The 17,365-nt window shown below is 47.4% G+C and overlaps 1 protein-coding gene across 1 annotated transcript; it reads right to left on the bottom strand.

The window, feature by feature from the left end:
• Positions 1–3,244: 3,244 nt before the first annotated feature.
• UQCRFS1 (ubiquinol-cytochrome c reductase, Rieske iron-sulfur polypeptide 1) lies at positions 3,245–8,151 on the bottom strand. Its single transcript, XM_019643044.1, has 2 exons — positions 7,866–8,151; positions 3,245–4,122 (listed from the first exon to the last, which is right to left on the bottom strand). Exons 1-2 carry the CDS (start codon positions 8,077–8,079, stop codon positions 3,512–3,514), a joined length of 825 nt encoding a protein of 274 aa, XP_019498589.1. The 5' UTR covers positions 8,080–8,151; the 3' UTR covers positions 3,245–3,511.
• Positions 8,152–17,365: the final 9,214 nt, after the last annotated feature.

The raw sequence follows: 17,365 nt of genomic DNA, 5'->3' as shown, positions 1-17,365 counted from the left end.
AACAACTTGGCTGTTCCCCTCCCTAATTCCCCAATAAAAATTTTAAAAAACCCCACAACTAATTGGGATATTGGGATTTAAGTTGAACATCATCAGCCAAAACATCAGGAAAGACATAAGCAACCCACCAAATACAGCAATTCCAGCAAGGCATGCCAGTGACACACCTGGGGACCTGCCAACTTCGTTTTTGTCCCCCATTGCCATGTAGCCTCTAATGCATTCATGTTGAGGCATTTCAAATATGAAAATATGAACAAGTCTGAGGGATCGCTGCAGGGTAGGAGGCGGCAACGTGGGGTGTCCGTATTTCTCTACAGGGAAGTAGTGCTGTTGAAATTTTGGGCAGTTTTCCTAGTATGTGGACCTGTGTCCCCTCACAAGGTAACATTTTGCATTCCAGCTCATCCACCCCACCACCACCCCTCCAATCACTGTGACAATCAAATGGCCACAAACGCCCCCTTGAGTAGCAGGGCTGCCCCTGGCTGAGCAGTACTGTCGTGAAAGGTTGGCTCAGCTGATTAAAAAACGCTGCTTCTATGAGTTTTTATCTTTTTGTGTAATCCCAAACACTGCAAACACAAATGTTATCTGAGAAAACCCATTCTCACTATCAGAGTGGGATGGGGGGGGGGCACCTAGAATCCTAAACTCAGTACTCTTAGAAATCACCTACTCCAACCATCCCAATTTTACGGATGGGAAAACAAATGTTCAGAGGTGAGGCGACAGGCCCATGGTTCCACAGCCAGGAAATGGCCAAGCCAGAATTACAACCCTAAATCCTAGTCCCGTTCTTCTGCCCACCAAGCCCCCAACCCACGCAGCCCACGTGTGGATGTATTAGAAGCTCAGTAACTTCAATTACGTCTAAAGGAACAAAATTGAACTTTTGCATAAGATGACAAGGCACCCAGATTTGCTCCATTCTAAGGATTCCTTCGACTATATCTCAAGGTCTCTACTCCAGGTTTAATTAAAAGTATCATCTTTATTTATCATTCCATTAAGCTCCTCCAAGTAAGAATTTCATGAAGGTAATACATATACCAGTCAAGTTCCTATACTGGTATATCCTGAAGTGGTGAATAACTCTGGTGCCTATTTCAAAAACAAAGTAACCACTTAGAATTCAACCTCAACTTGTGTCAACTTATAAGACATATTGGTCTAGTTTTCAGCAATAAGTTGTGGGCAACTGGCATCACGAAAAAGTAGCATGAGTATTAGAAAGTGTATGATTTTCCCCACAAATAGCAGAAAAACATTATCTTCACCACAAAAATAAACAAGCAAAAGACCCACCAAAGGGCCGGCTGAGTGGCTCAGTTGGTTAAGAGCTCACTGAAGAGTGCGAGCTCTGAGCAACAGCAGTTCGATGCCCGGCCCAGGCTGAGCTGCCACTGAGCGGCCAACAGGTGGCAGGATGGCTCAGCTAAAAAATAAAAAAATAAAAAAATAAAAAAATAAAGGACCCACCAAAGATATACAAACTCATCTGGGCCACATGATATTGGGGGCGGGGGGCATTCATGGAAGATGTTGCAAAGTATTAACGAGTACTGCATTCCTATGGTGCTTATAGATGACACTTCACTTTTATTTATTTTTAAAGATTTTTTGGGGGGAAGGGGGGAAAAGGGAACAGACAAGTTGCTATCCTTTTGTTCTTCAGTCTAGTTGTGGAGGACATCGCTTCACTGGCCCATGTTGGTATTATCATTGCGCTCTTCCCGGGTGAGACAGATAGGTCGCTGGCCTCTGGACAGCTGCTCACGGCAGCTCTTGGCAGCTCACATCGGCTGCCGGCCACTCACTGTGGCTGCTGGCTACACACGGTAGCTTACGGCAGCTCACTGTAGCAGGGGCTGCAGCCTATGCCATCACCGGCGACTCATGGCAGCCCAGCTCCCAGGTGGAGCTGTCACCATCTTAGCTGTAGAAGGCAGTGTCACTGGCCCCCATGTGGGATCTGAACCAGGGCCCTGCTGCTCACAGCTGGCGTCCCAAGCCAACTCTTAACCAACGCGCCACTCGGCCGGCCCGACACTTCACTTTTAAACACCAACTTTTCCTTGGTAATCTACATATGCTCAAAAGATCAGAAAGCCCTCCAGTTAAAATAGAAAACATTATCAAAAAGTAGTCAATTAGCAATGTTTAGCACTTTGTCTATTTACACCGAGATATTTGAGCCTGTCATTATCTGGAGAACATAAAATATTGTTATATACCCCATTTACAACATGTGCTAATTTTCTTTCTAGTGGTAAAAATGAACCAAAGACTAACACCTGCTCATGAATATAGAAACTTTGCCGCTTTCCTTTTTGATACTTAGCTGCTGGTTTCATAGATTGGAAACCTGCATGGAAGACCTCACCACTTAGCCTAGATGGCTTACAATGCACGTGTGATCGCGGTGGCCCAGAGCGCGTATTCCTGACCCACCTCCAGCAGCAGATAAGACAGGCGGATCAAAGCAGCTGAGAGTCTCAAGAGGAAAGCCCACTCCCAGTTCCCTCGGGGAGCAGACCTTGGACTTATTTTCCCCAAGAAACTGGAGGCTGGAGGCCAGAAGAGGGCGTTAATTCTGACATGTCTCCCTGTGCACACCCTCACTTCACAGTGAAAAGTGCTGTTACCGCAAATCCAACTGGAAGAAACACCTCAACATGTAAGCAGTGCAGAACCAAGTCAGCAGGGTCATTTCCAGGCAGGGCTGGGTCTCAGCACTACTCCCGCCTTTGGGTAGGCTGACTGCAGGAGCGCTGGGGACATGAAGGCCCACACAGGAGCGAGTAACAGGGCAGAACTCCTATTTGGAACGCTTCTCTCAGATTCTAACACCCACCACCGCCTCTTAAACATAAAGAATTCGAATTATGTTTTCCCCTAAGTGACACCTAAAATTTCAGGCCTGTCACACAGGCAGAAATCAGCTAGCTAGAGCTGGGGCTAAGGCCTCAGAGTGGCTTCAGGGCTGTTTTCCATGGAGTACTTTCAGTGTTAAAATACAGATTATATAGTGTGTGTGGGTGGGGGAGGGGGGGACACTGGCCAGGACTCACGGGCGGGATTAGGAGGGATTCCCGGACACTAGTGCTTCTGCCCGAGCCTTAATCACCTCTCAGGACTCGGAGGCAACCAGCTACTGTAATCGCATACTAACCGTGAGCTCTGCAGAATCTGCGTCCCTGACACAGAGAAGTGAGCAAGTCAATTACCGAGTTCACAGATAGCCTGCACACCAGTCTGATTTTTAATTAGAATTAACCATCGAACACACTGCACCTTTCCAGTCTTTGAGCTCAAGAATGTTAACAGTGGCTTTATTAGGTGAATGCTTGAAATTAAATTCAATTTACTTCACATTAACATTTGCAAATACATTATTAGCAAGTCTTAAATATTCTAAATCAACCGACTTGAAGTACAGAAGGCTTGCTCTCAAATAGCTCTTCTGAGGTGACATAAAGACTCGAAGAGCCTGACTGAGTTCGGGTCCCTAGCCCACTATCACTAGGTCATCGCTGGTGAACTCATAGGCGGGAACTTCCAGGTTGAGGGGCGCAGGCCCCTTCCTGATCCTGCCCGATGCATCATAGTGAGACCCATGGCAAGGGCAGTAGTAGCCACCGAAGTCGCCTGCGTTTGCAATGGGCACGCAGCCAAGATGCGTGCAGACGCCGATCAGGATAACCCACTCGGGTTTCTTCACGCGTTCTAGATCATGCTGGGGGTCCCTCAGCTGGGCCACTTCAACAGCAGCTTCCTGGTCAATTTCCTTCTTGGTCCGATGGCGCACAAACAGAGGTTTGCCTCTCCATTTGAAAGCCATGTTCTTGCCTTCAGGAATATCGGATAGCTTGATTTCAATCTTGGACATGGCCAACACATCGGCGGAAGCACTCATGCTGGAGACAAACTGGGAGACGACATTCTTGGCAGCGTAGGCAGCAGCCACGGACGTTGTCGCGGTTATCAGGTAGGAGAAGCCCTTTCTAGCCTCGGTGCTCTCTTTGGAAGACTTTGTTCTATCTAACACTTCACTGCGCCGATAATCAGAGAAGTCAGGCACTCTGACGTCTGTGTGGGAATAACGAACACAAGCAGGGACTGCAAGATAAACAGAGGTTAAAAAACACAGTGAGACAAGGACCCTGAAGGGGGTCTTTATCAGGAAACAGGCCTTGATGGATTCACAAGCAAGAAATCACATTATAAGAATGTGAAAAGTGGCATCATTGGTCTCAGAAATGGCCAAGTTGGCAGCGCCAGCATGTAAAATACTAAAGATGAAATGAACTCGGCCACCACTAAGCACATAGGTATGAAATCTAAGGTTATAGGTGTGAATTGAATTCCCCTATTGAACACTGCGGATTCGGGATTTGTACCGATTCAGAGCATCAAGTATGAAGCCACACAGCACTGTAAACAGCAATACTTTAAAGTCCCTCCCCCCAAATTCAACATGCCAAGACATAATATACAATTATGTGAAATACCTCCCATGTTCTCTGGATTAGAAGACCCTAAAACAAATCTAATCCACCCAATAAGTTGATGTGTGTGATCACATTACTAAGCCAATGTCTAACTTTATATTCCTATCTACCTGCTCTCTGAAAGAACTGCTAAAAACTCATGAAATACTAATTACAAGATAATAAACATTCTGCACAGTTAGTATAACTTTAGCTGCAGAAAATTAAACCATTAATGGACAGAAAAGGATGCCCTTATCAGAAGAAACAGCTATCAAAATCAAATAAAATCTCCAAAAAGAACCAATTATTTCAATTTAGTATGGGAAAAAAAGAGCAAACTTTCATATCCCGCTCTTCAGTGACGGGCAATCGCTTCCCTAAGAGTAGGAGCTTTATCTTTCTTTTTCACTGCAGGCCATATCTAGGCCAGATACTTGTGTCTGAATGTTAAATAAAAAAACAATTACTATTTATGTAATACTCTGGATGCAAGTAGTTTTTTTCCCCTCTAAGATTACATCCTTCTGTCCCATACCATTTTTAAACGTCTGACAAATTTAACTTACTGGTGTCACTGATAAGTACGTTTCAGGAAGCAAATATCTTTACGAATTGTATACTCATTCAAGGACATTTGGTAGAAGTTTTCCTTTTTAGAAAAGGGAACGCTAAAAATGCCTCACTTTTAGAAAATGTGTTGTTTCCAAAGGAAGTACGTACTTATAAAATACATTTTCATAAAAGCTGTAATTCTACTTAGCCTTCTAAACTGTCTCATCCAAACATTACAATGAAGAATACATCAACTACTTTTCACATGGTTTCAAGGTCAAGAACTTTATGGAAGCTGTAAGTATTCATAAATAACGGTGAAACCTACCAGAACCACTGTGTACTTTTCTGGCTAACCCAACATTTTCTGGAGGGACCAGGACACACGTAGTGACTGCTTGAGATTCACGACTACAGCCAAGTGACATCACATGATGTACTACCCTACCTCCACCTAATGCTAACCTGTCCGGGGAGACTGGGATTGGTGATCAAAGGTGAATTACTTTTCCTTAGCATTGTCTGGGTTTACAGAGGAAAGGTGTATCACACCTAGAAGATGAAGGAATCAAAGTTCACACTTCTACACAAAAACAGTAGCAACAACCCTTAACCACGTACCAGCACACAAGGAAACGTACAGGAACGCTAAACAGAATGGCTCTGACATGCTCATCCAGAGGTTTGCTGGCCAAGGAAATCCAGCTGTCTACTCCCATCCTGTATTGAGCTATTCCATCAAGAATGCTTTGGGAAATTAAACTGCCACATTGCAATAATCATTCTCTAAATATTTTACATGAACTGTATTGACTTTCAATAGCAAAGATGCTAGCTACATTTCATTCTAAACTAAAGCAAAATCAGGTATTTATAGAAATATCATCTAGAAGGAGAGAAAATGTACACCATTGTAACAACACCGGTTGAAGGTGAGCTGTGATGTGCCCTGGAAATCTTCCTTCCCGGCTGGGGTCTTCTCCTGGTCCAACCCGTCACCCCACACCCCCTACTAACCACCTCTCCACAAGCCGCCTACACAGGTGATGTTAATGGGAACTTAAGCTACAAGCCGAAGAAATTATTACAGAAGTCTGCCTTACGGTTCTACACTATTTACCACTTCTTAGGAAAGACACACAAGCCGTCAATCTTTAGAAGAAAACCTTTAGCCAATTTGACAAATTCCAATCATGCTTTTCACCTTCGTTGTTTTCTCCTCCCTTTGTTTCTCACCAGGTCCAAATAGGCTTGGGCTGGTACCCTGTTCCTACCTTGTACAGTTTCTCCAAAACCCAATGGTGCCCCCTATAAAACCCGCCACTTTATTTGGAAATATTTTGCCCCAACTGTATGCAAAATCCAAGACCGGAAGACAGCATAAAGGAGACATTTTCGATGCCCTCAGGCTCAAGGTCAAGGCATCACCAGTAAACACAACGCAGAAACTGTTCTGTGCTCTAACATAAAACATAAAAGAATTGGCCAGTATAAGATTGTATTGACCTGATCCTGAACGGAGACTGAAAGGATGGGCAAGTCTTGGGATTGAGGAAAACGGAGCGGGCATGGCACTGAGAGTTCGGAGCACAGGGAGGATGAAGGCGGGACAGAGGGGGCAGCTCGGCAGGCAGGGCGCGCGTCACCACGCTGCTGCCAGTGCGGCCAGGCCGGTCACGGCGGATCTAGGCGGCCCGGGGAGGGCGTGGGGAGTGGGCGAGCACTTGCTCCAACCGAGGGGCCAGCCCACGCACAGCCCACCGCCCCGCAAGCTGCCAATGCGGCCGATACAGCGCGGGCAGAGGAATGCCAGGCCCGGCACGGAAGACAAGCCAGGATCTGCGCAGAGGGCGCCGCGCACCAGAGCTCAAGGCTCGGTCGGCCTCTCAGGTCCACGCTGGCTCGTACAGTGCGTGTCCTTGTGCAGGTCGCTCGCCTCTTGGGCCGTTTTCTCGCCTGTAAAATGGGCACATCACCAACTCGGCCTGCGGCTCTCCTTGAGGCTGAGTGGTGTGAGAGCCCTTTGGCCCGCAGCCTGAAGTCACTGCTGACACTCGACCCGCTGTGTGACCTTGAGGCCTGTTATTGTTGTGGGGGGCGGGGGTGGGGGGTGAAAGGGAAGGGCTCGGAGGGTCGGCGGTGTGAGCAGGGCAACGCCACAAACATTAACAGCAGGTCCTAGTTTCGAGCACTTATCAAGTGCCCCCAAAATGTACTGATGGCTTTACACAGACTGTTTCCGTCGGCACCGGGGGGAATAGCATAGAAATTGGTGGAACCATGAATCCATGTCACTGGTGGGAAAAAAAAACGTTTAGAAATTCTGCCCGAAGGCAAACGACCTTCACGCAGCAGCATGTGCGCCAGACTTGGCCGGAAGCAGCCGGACGCCAGCGTTCCCGAGCTGAACCGATGGAAGTCCGACCTTGAGCCCGACGGGCCGCCGACGGCAAGGCTCGCACAGGAGCCGGGGAAGCCGGCGGGGGGCGGCCGCCCGAGCTCGCCCCCCCCCGCGGGGCGCCGTTTACCTCCGCAGGCCTTTGTCCATGAAGCACAGGTCCCCGAAGGTGCTGTCACCGTCCTCATGCTCGACTTCCCCCCCCCCCCGCGGGGCGCCGCACAGGTGGGGACCCTGAGGCCCGAGGAGGCGCAGAGGCCTGCGCAAGGCCCACCCGCCCGGCAACCTGATCCCCCGACAGGGCTCCGCTCCGTTTCCGCAAAGCCCCGCCTCCTCTGCTGCTCCCCAGGGGCGAGGCCGGAGAGCGCGAGAAAGCCGGGAGCCCCTCACCCCCGGCCGCTCCCGGCCGCTCGGCTCACCATTGAGGCCCACGACGGCGACCAGAGGCCGGCTCGCGGCCTGGCCGCTCAACGACTCCCGGCAGAGGAAGGGCCGCTTCCCGTCCAGCACGACCGGCTCCGCGGTGGCGGGCACCGCGGCCTGCACCAGGGGCCGCAGCGCGCCCGCCACCCCGCGGGACGTAGCCGACAGGACGGGCGCGAACGGGCCCGAGCGGGCGGCGGCCGACAACATGGCGACAGCTGCTCCAAACGCCCGGCCGGTCACAGGGACGACCTTCCGCGCGCCGCCGCACAAGCGCGAGGAGGCGCAGGTCCCATGACGTCAGCGCGCCGGGCGAGGCGCGCCGGCCTGGAGAAGCGTGCGTCGGGGGCGGGGCTACGCTGAAGGCGGGGCTGGGAGGGGAGGAGGCGGTGCCACCTCGTTAGTCAGACTGGACCTGTAGGGGTCTGGGTCCCAGGATCGGCCATGAAGAAAGAGGGGAAAGGAGGCCACCAGGAACGTCCCGTGGGCGACTGTGCGGTCCCTTAGGGCAAAACGTTCATCTGTGGGGGCCTAGGACTAAGAATACGTTATAATAGTTTAAGAAAGGATAGTAGCTCTTAACACGTGCATATATAGCCTAATATACACGTCTGTATCTTTCTATACAGAGGGTGCTAAAAAAATGCATACACATTATAAGAAAGGAAAACTGTATGAGAATTGTAATACTCAATATATACCGGTAACAAAGATGAAAACAAGTCATGCTTGAGTCCTGTAATTACAAGAGGTGCTCAAAGTGGTTCCCATCAGCATCCAGACCCTTCTGATTACAGCGAACTACTGCTTGAGCAACGTTCACCAAAGTGTCCACTTCCATACATTTTTTTTGCATCTCTAGTATATATCCTAAGACATGTGTGTGTTTGTGTATGTGTGTGTGTGTGTGTGTGTGTGTGTATATGTCTTAGGATATATATAAAAAACCTAGAATAGAGACCAGCATATAGTAACAGCTGAGTTTACTATAATAGTTATTGTCATTATGTAAAACATAAATTTTGTAAAGCTCAGGGACTTGAATGCAAAGCTTAATAATACTTATCTTGATAATGGCTTATGTTTATTAAACATTTACTCTGTATTAGGTTTTGTGCTTTACCTTCCTTCTTTCATTTATAGTCAAGGTCCCTATGAAGTAACAGCTATTTTAATGAGGAAACCAAGGTCCATGCCCAGGGCTGGAGAGGCAGCAAGCCCTGAAGTGGGGTGGTCTGCCTCCTGAGTCTGTGCTCTAAACCACTGCCAGTTTCCCTAAGTAAGATTTTAGAGGATGCTGGGCTACATCTTTAAATTGCTTCCTGTAGCATGGTGAGAAAGTTACTGCCCTTTCACATCTCTTTCAATCCTTCTTACTACACCAATGAGAAACTCACGGTTTGGTGCTAACATATCTTTAATTCTTCTCTAACATTTGCTAATTTCCCTTTTAACTGAATAGGACTTGAATTCAAAGCCCTTGGCAGGAAATTAAATCTAGAAGAGGATTTAATAACATGTTTATTTTCATAGTATTTATTTTCTATCCTTACTGATTTTCCAATGACTATAGTGAGATAAAGTTTGTTGTATGTTTATTTAGATCAAGAATGAGTTAATTTGGGGCCGGCCAAGTGGTTTGTTGGTTAGGAGTTGGCTTGGGGTGCCAGCTCTGAGCAGCAGCGCCCCAGTTCGGATCCCACATGAGGGCCAGTGACGCTGTGCCCTCTACAGCTAAGATGCTGAACAACAGCTCGACCTAGAGCTGGGCTGATGTGAGTCGCCAGAGGCGGCGTAGGCTGCAGTGGGGCTGGCTGGTGGCAGGCATGAGCTTTCTTGAGCTGTGGTGAGCCACTGTGAGCAGCCGTCCAGGGCCCAGCGAGTGACTGCCTCACCCGGGAAGAGCACAACGATAATACCAACACGGGCCAGTGAAGCGATGTCCTCCAAAACTAGACTGAAGAACAAAAGGACAGCAACTTGTCTGTTCCCCTTCCCCAATTCCCCAACGCTGCCCCCCTCCCCCAATAAAATCTTTAAAAAAAAAAAGTTAATTTGAATACTAGCTAAATATTACCACAAGCAGTGTGCATATTTGGCAGATTTGTGATGGTGGTGGGTGTATAAACCAATGAAGGTTCTCTGCTTGGCTGTGTGTGGGCTCCATGCAGATTTCCTAACCTCTCACCTGTAAAACGGGGATGGTGATGACGTCACCAGGGAGGAGTAAATGTGCTGATACGTGTGAAGTACCTGCTAGGGGCCTGGCACATACTAAGCACCAGGTGAGTGTTCCCTGGTAGGTTTTTATCTGACGTGTCACCTACCTCCTGTGAGAAGACTTCCTTTGATTCCTGCTGACACATTTATGATCCTCTCACTAGGTCCACAGGACACCAACCACTTCCCCTGGACCCTCCTCAGCGCCTCGGCACCTCAGGCAATGGACTGTATTGGCGAGGATGCTGAGATGGGGCGATTATCTTTTATTGTCCCAGTGGACCCAATGTAACCACGGGGTCCTGCCCAGAGAGAAGCAGGACATCAGAGAAGAGCAAAGGTATTATGCTGCTGACTTTGCAGACAGAGGAATGGGACCTGGAGCCAAGGAGTGCGGGCAGCCTGGTGCAGCTGGAAAAGGCCGGGAAACAGCTTCTCCCCTGGAACCTCCAGAAGGAACAGCCCTGCAGACCCTCGTCAGACTTCTGGCCTCCAGAACTGTAAAATAATACATGTGTATTTTTAAGCCACTAATCTGTGGTAATTTTTTACAGCAGTGAAAGGAAACTAGTGTGTGTGTGTGTGTGTGTGTGTGTGTGTGCGCGCGCGCGCACGTGCACACACACATACACGTCTTTCTTCTAGAAACTGGAAGATCTAACCACGTTAGTTCTGGATCCTCATGGAGAAAAAGACTGGGGTAAGAACTCGCTTCGTGGTCTGGGTTCTTCCCCATCTTATTCACTCCAGTTACATTACCTGCCTATCCACCGATGTTTCTGAGTGTGGGACCTCCAGTTTACACAACCCCATGAACAAACCTGATCTGTTGCCAAAGGTAGTGGAATGCCCACAAGCAGTGGAATCCCCCAACCCCAAGTCTGTGAGTCATATTCTGAGACACTTCTTGTTCTCTGCACACTTGACGCTGCCATCCGGGTAATGGGTTGTATATGGTCAGGGAGTGGGGTGTGTTCTAAGGAGACTGAGCCAGGATTCTCCAAAGATCGTCCTCAAAATGCATTTATGACACAGCAGCTCTATGTCTGATCAAAGCACAGAGCCAGTGAGACACCACCCGTGACCCTGCTGTAGGGGCACGCCTCCGCAGCCACTTTCATCTCTCCTTGTGCTTAAACAGAAAGGCAGGCTGCCTCCCCGCTGACCGGCCCCCACGTCTGTCTCCTGTTTCTACACCATTACCCCGGGAAATGCCTGGCTTTCTATTTCCAGCTCCAGTCGCTGAGGCAGTTTCAGCCTCTTCCCTCAGCCCACGTCCCTCGCTTGAGCAGTGAGACGTGAAGACTGACAGCCACTTGAGAACTGCACAGACTGTCCCCAATTTAAGCCATTTAAAATGTATTCCTGTTCCATAAAATTCGTTTCGGTAATTCTGTGCCCCTACCTCTTTGAAAGATGGTAACCCTAGGGAGGAGAAGAAATTAGCCAGGGAGGAGAAGTTCAGAATGCTAATATTTTAATCGCTCGTTCCTTTAACACATTAGTCACATTAATTAAGTGTGATTAATTTGCAGGCTTTGTTGAAAACTGTATCACTTCCCCTATCAGCCACACATCGCCGTCTTGCCAAGCAAGCTGCTGCAGTGACACTAAAACTCCCACTTTTTTTACACTTGGATTGCATTATGTGCCCCTGAAAAATCTGTCAAGTTCATTGAACTCATTTGTATAGAATACTTGCTAAAAGCCAGGGCTCCTGAGTCAGCTGCCAAGGTTTGGTCCCAACTCCTCCCTTGCTGCCTGAGTCGCTTGGAGCAAGTTACTGAACTTCTCTGAGCTTCATTTTCCTCCTCTGACAACTACAAGTTGTCCAGTGTTGTCACTGGAATGCTAGATTCATCGGTTAAATAAGAAACTTTATTTGTGCTTGTTTAAAAGTTGATGGAGGGGCGGCCAATTGGCTCAGTTGGTTAGAGCCCAGTGCTCATAACACCAAGGTAGCCCGTTTGATCCCCACATGGGCCACTGAGTTGTGCCCTCCACAACTAGATTGAAACAACTACTTGACTTGGAGCTGATGGGTCCTGGACAAACACACTGTTACCCAATTAAAAACAAAAAAAGTTGATGGGTGCTGGGAAACAGGCTGTGCAATGCTTGCTGTGTCACTTTATCCCAAGGGAACCATGAAGGTGGCACCCATCTATACCTCCAAAGGCCCTTTCATCCCAAATCCTGAGAGCCCTTTTCCAGCACACCAGCAACAAATTAAGTAGCAAAGCCTTCGTGAAGAAAGATTAAAGTTAAAACACAATTTTGAAGAACCACCTGAGCTTGTCCATTCGCCTGCTTTGTCAGTACCCTGGCCTGTTTCTTCTTACAATTCTTGTTCACAAAACAAGGAATTCCGTGTACCATGTAGAACCACAAAACAGAAAGAAATGACAAGTCTCCAGTACCTTTAGAAAAGCCCACGCTGAAATAAGCCAGCCTCCTGCACCTAGGTGACGGTTATTGAACCAGATCTCCCATAATCAGCTGTGCTGATGAATACATTTTTTTGATTACCAGGTATCAGTATACCTGCAATCAATACAACTGCCTAGATGCTCTGAATTAGAAATTGGGCAACAAACTATAACTGAAAGGTACTAGGAATTGGTAGTTTTAATTAGAAGGAACAATTAATTGATCATGCTGATAGTATTGATCTACAACTTATTTAATTCTCTGCCATTTAATTTGTCAAATTTGAGTCCAAATAACTGATGATTTGTCCTATTAATGGTAGAGCTGGAAGGGATCAGACTGATGAAAGGTGAAGGCTGGACCCACCACCTGGTGGCTTTGCACAGAGGCCAAAGCTGCTCTGCTTTCCGGGCCTGTTGGTGCGCACCTGGAGCTGTCTTCCTGCTCCTCCCTCTGGGGTCGAGGTCCAGCTCAGGCTCCATGTGCCCGAGGAAGGGGGACTCAGGCAGACCTGGGGCAACGTCCAGCCTCTGCCTCTCATTTCGTGTCTCCTTGCCTCTGTTTTCTCATGGGAAAACGGGGCTTAGAAGAGTTTGCATATCACGGGGAGGCACAGTGGACACTCACTGAGCACAGTCTGTGGCGGACACACAGTGTGCCGGCCGGTTAGCATTTTGCCACCCCCATTATCACCGGCCTCCCGCCTCTGAACGCCTGTGCGATGTATGGTTGATGGCCTCACTAGGTTCTAAGATGCCACCCTACGCTCTTCTCTGTGTCCACTAAATGAACTCCTGAAGGTGGGAGAGAGTCTTGTACTCTCTTGTGTCCCCCACAGAAGTACTGCTGAGCACAGGAATGTGGGCTGGTTGAAGAGAAGTCAGCAAACGCTTCTGCGGCCTCCGGAAACAGAGGGATGCCGTCAGTATCACCGACTGGAGACAGAACCTGGCGACTGGGGGAGGAGGGCCCCCTGAGATGGCCTGAGGTGGGGATGGCAGGGAAGGAAAGGAGGGCAAAAGAGACCATGTGGGCACAGCAGAGAGGTGGGCACTGAGCACAGCACTGCTCATCTGGGTGGAGCAAATGCCTGGCTGCCAAGCCCCGGGCAGGCGCCTCTGCACCGGCAGACACTGTCCCCCCATCAGCTGCTGCAGTGAGAGGTGCCCGGGCTGGTGCCGGGAGGGACAGGTACTCTCGGCAGACGTCTTCCAGGGAGCGGGATGTGAACATCTAGAGGTTCTGGAGGTCATGCCTTCCCTTCCCTCTCTCCACCCAAACCTCCATCTCTTTGTCCTGTCACTTCATCTCATGGTGAGACCACATACCCTGCCAGACACTGACCTTTTCCCAGCACTCTTATGGAAAGAAAATCCCCAGCATAAGAGAACAGGGCCTGATTTGCTGGTGACACCAGAAGACAGGGACCACAAGAGCTGGGCTTTGTTCCCGGTAGATGGATTAGGAGAGAGCAGATCTGGCCCTGGAGTTCTGCCCATGTGGGGACTGAGGGCAGCTCTCTTGCTCCCATGGGAGGCCTGCCCAGGGGCCCTCGTCCTCTGTGCGGACAGGGCTCTGCCATTGCACTCACAGCCCAAAGCCTTGACCACCCACTCCGCTTGCAGGAATATGTACCAAATAAAGCACCAGGCAAGTGCATGAGGATGAATGTGTGAAGATGTCCACTGCAGTATTGTTTATACCGGAAGAATTATCCCAAGGCTGAATGCAGAATTGGTTAGACTGAGGTACATTCCTAAAACGGCTTTGTTATCATTTAAAGTTACCATGTAGATCTATGTTTAATGACAAGGTAAATGATGCTCAATGTGATAAGTGAAAAAAGCAGCTTATAAATCAGCATATACAGACATGATCAGGTTTTTGTTCAATGTGTTTGTGTGTGTCTATAAATGTCTATTTTTGCAAACAAAAAAGGTCTAGTAAGATGCACATCAAATGTTAATTATCATCTTTGGATAGTGGAATTATTTTTATATGATATAACATAAAATATAGAAACATTGTTTATCACATATTATGTATCTTACATTATATTTTATATATTTTTGCTTTCTCTTTTATGTTTTTCTATGTTAACCGACTTTTATACATTGAGTTTATATTATTATTGTTACAATTAAAATATAAATAATAAACCCACCTACATTTCTGAAGTGGTTTAAAGCAAATCTCACTTGTTTCCACAGTATTTGGGCTGCAGGAGGAGGACAGGAGGACAAAAGTATGCCGTTCAGACAGGAAGCAACGCAGAATTCCAGCTCCTTTGCAGGCCTTTCCAGGCCGCGCCCACCCCAAGTCTCACCTTCTCCCACTTCCTGCCAGCTCTCAGTGCTCCGCTGCCCACTTCCTGTCCTCTGACCCGCCAAACTCAGTCCAGCTCAGGGCCTTTGCTCCAGCTGTCCCTCTGCCGAGTATACTCTACTGCACGGGTCCTCAACAGTGGGGCCGTCTTGGTCAGGTCATTCTCAGGTTAAGTGCCACCACCCCTTGAAGCCTTCCACTAAGACCCAGTTTAAACTGGTCTTCTCAACCTCTACACGCTTGTCACTCTCCATCGCTTTCACTCCATCCTTTTTTTTCTTGGTGGTACTCCTCACCATCTGAAAACACCATGCTTATTTTGCTGCCACTTTGCTTATAGTCAGTCTCTCTTGTTCACTGCTGTGGGCAGCTACTGGTGTCGACTCCAGCCAGATGAGGACCGTTAAAGAACCTAGACATGGACTCCTGCCTGTTCGCTGCCATGAAATCCAAATAAAAGCAATACTACATTTTAATACAAGGAACTGAAATGGCCCCTCAGTTATCCCATGCCTTCTCTTCTCATCACTGCGTCCCCACAACACAGGGCTTTGTCACACTGTGTGTTCAGGGAATACACATTGAATGAACAAATGGAAACATGAATGCACATCTCCTGAGCCTTGTGGAATGAAGGGAAGGCAGAAGAAGGCTGCTTCAGAGAGGAAAGAGTCTCAGACCACTGGGCAGGTAGAAGAACAGCGGGTGTGTGGCAGTGAGAAGAAACCCCAGCCCCCAAGTGGACTGAGAATCACCCCCAGGCGAGTGCCCGGCGCACCATCTCTGGTAATGGCATGGCCCACCCAGGCAGTGAAAACCAATTCCTGAGTTTGTTAACTTGTTAAGCAATTTTTAAACATGGAGGAGAAAGGTAACCCTTATCCAACTGATATAACACTAGCTAAGAGCATAGAATTTATTCTTCATGACTGAGTTATACATTGTTGAAAATGAGAGTTATAAATGGAAATGTTGACATAATAATCTTATCTATAGCAGCACAAATAACCAACCATAACAATTATTTTGTCTTCTATTAATGTTTGATTTTTTTGAAAGTTTAACTTGCTCACCATGTTCTCTTTTAATGTGAATTAAGAGGTCATTTGCATGAACACAAATAACACAGATTCAATTCAGAGGCATTATGAATTAATTAGCTAGAACCCACCATAATGAATTGGGAAAATGCAACTGCGCTCTCTATCTCTTTTGTTTATAGCTCACTCTTGCTAGGTTACACCTTTTCAGATATTAAGTGCTAAACATGCATGCTTCTTAAAAAGGTTAATTATCCAAGAAAGGTTTATAGTATCTTATCTGAAGGCTGAGTAGTCTAGTTCTTTGGCATCTAGGATTTATGTATTTACAAACAATGAAAAGTTAATCAGTCTGATTTCCTTCCCTTCTATAGCCACAAGCACCCTTCTCCTCTTGTGTTCTGCCAGTACCAGGTGAGTCCCTGTTCCTGACTCTGGCAAAACATGCACAGCTTGGAACACCCAACTCTCGTTGCCTTGACTCTGAGTGAGCATGGAATGACCAAAGTCAGCAAGGCAGGCCAGACCCTGCTGCATCTAGAGCAGAGCACGGGTTCTGGATTTCTTTTGGCCCAGAAAGTGTTGAAAATGGAAAAAAGTGTTGGCCAATATTTAAAACTTTGGAGGTTTCATATACACACACAAAATACAGGTTCATGTTGAGAAGCCAGAAAGTCAAGCAGTATTAGCTGCATTCCCAGGTCGCAACAACAAGGAGCTGTATGCAGTGCCCCTCCGCAGACAAGGCCTTGGCTCCAGGGCTTCCCCACAGTCCCCACCAGTTCCTATTGTCGTCTAGAAACAGGTTACTGCTGGTTGTCATTTATCACCTTATACTGGGCCCGTTTGAAACATTCGTATACCTGTCTGGCTCATACATATGGAAGGGGCATTTTATGAGAAGGCAGGGTTGAACCTGCACTGCCATGGGGCCTTGGAAAAGAAGAGAAAGGGAGGGAAGGGAAGGAAAAGAAAAGAAACTATAGGCCAACACTCCTGATGAATATAGATACAAAATTTCTCAACAAAATACTAGCAAAGATTGTTTAACAGCGTATTAGAAGGCTCAAACAACATGATCAAGTGGGATTTATCCTTGGGATGCAAGGATGGTTCAACACACACAAATCAATAAATGTGATACAGCACATAAACAGAATGAAAAATAAAAACCATATGATCATCTCAGTAGATGCAGAAATGTGATTTGATATACGTCAACAACCTTTCATGATAAAAATTGGATATAAAAAGAATGTACTTCAACATAATAAAGGCCCTATATGATGAACCCACAGCTAATATCACACTCAATGCTGAAAGGTTGAAAGGTTTTCCTCTAGGATCAGGAATAAAACAAAGATGCCCACTCACCATTTCTATTCAATATGGTATTGGAAGTCCTAGCCACAGTAATAACAGAAGGAAAAGAAATAAAATGTAGAACAGGGAAAAGGGGGTCAAAGACATGGTGATGGAAG

Source organism: Hipposideros armiger, unplaced genomic scaffold, assembly GCF_001890085.2.
Source record: "Hipposideros armiger isolate ML-2016 unplaced genomic scaffold, ASM189008v1 scaffold_4, whole genome shotgun sequence".
In the NCBI taxonomy this organism is placed as follows: Eukaryota; Metazoa; Chordata; class Mammalia; order Chiroptera; family Hipposideridae; genus Hipposideros; species Hipposideros armiger.
Note: the sequence above shows the minus strand (reverse complement) of the source record. Positions and strands in the feature narration are given on the sequence as shown.

Bases quoted from the DNA above. Each gene is read 5' to 3' on its own strand.
- UQCRFS1 (XM_019643044.1), bottom strand. From the start codon at position 8,079: ATGTTGTCGGCCGCCGCCCGCTCGGGCCCGTTCGCGCCCGTCCTGTCG. The intron at 4,123-7,865 runs GTGAGCCGAGCG...TTTATCTTGCAG, and splicing joins CGCCGTCGTGGGCCTCAATG to TCCCTGCTTGTGTTCGTTAT.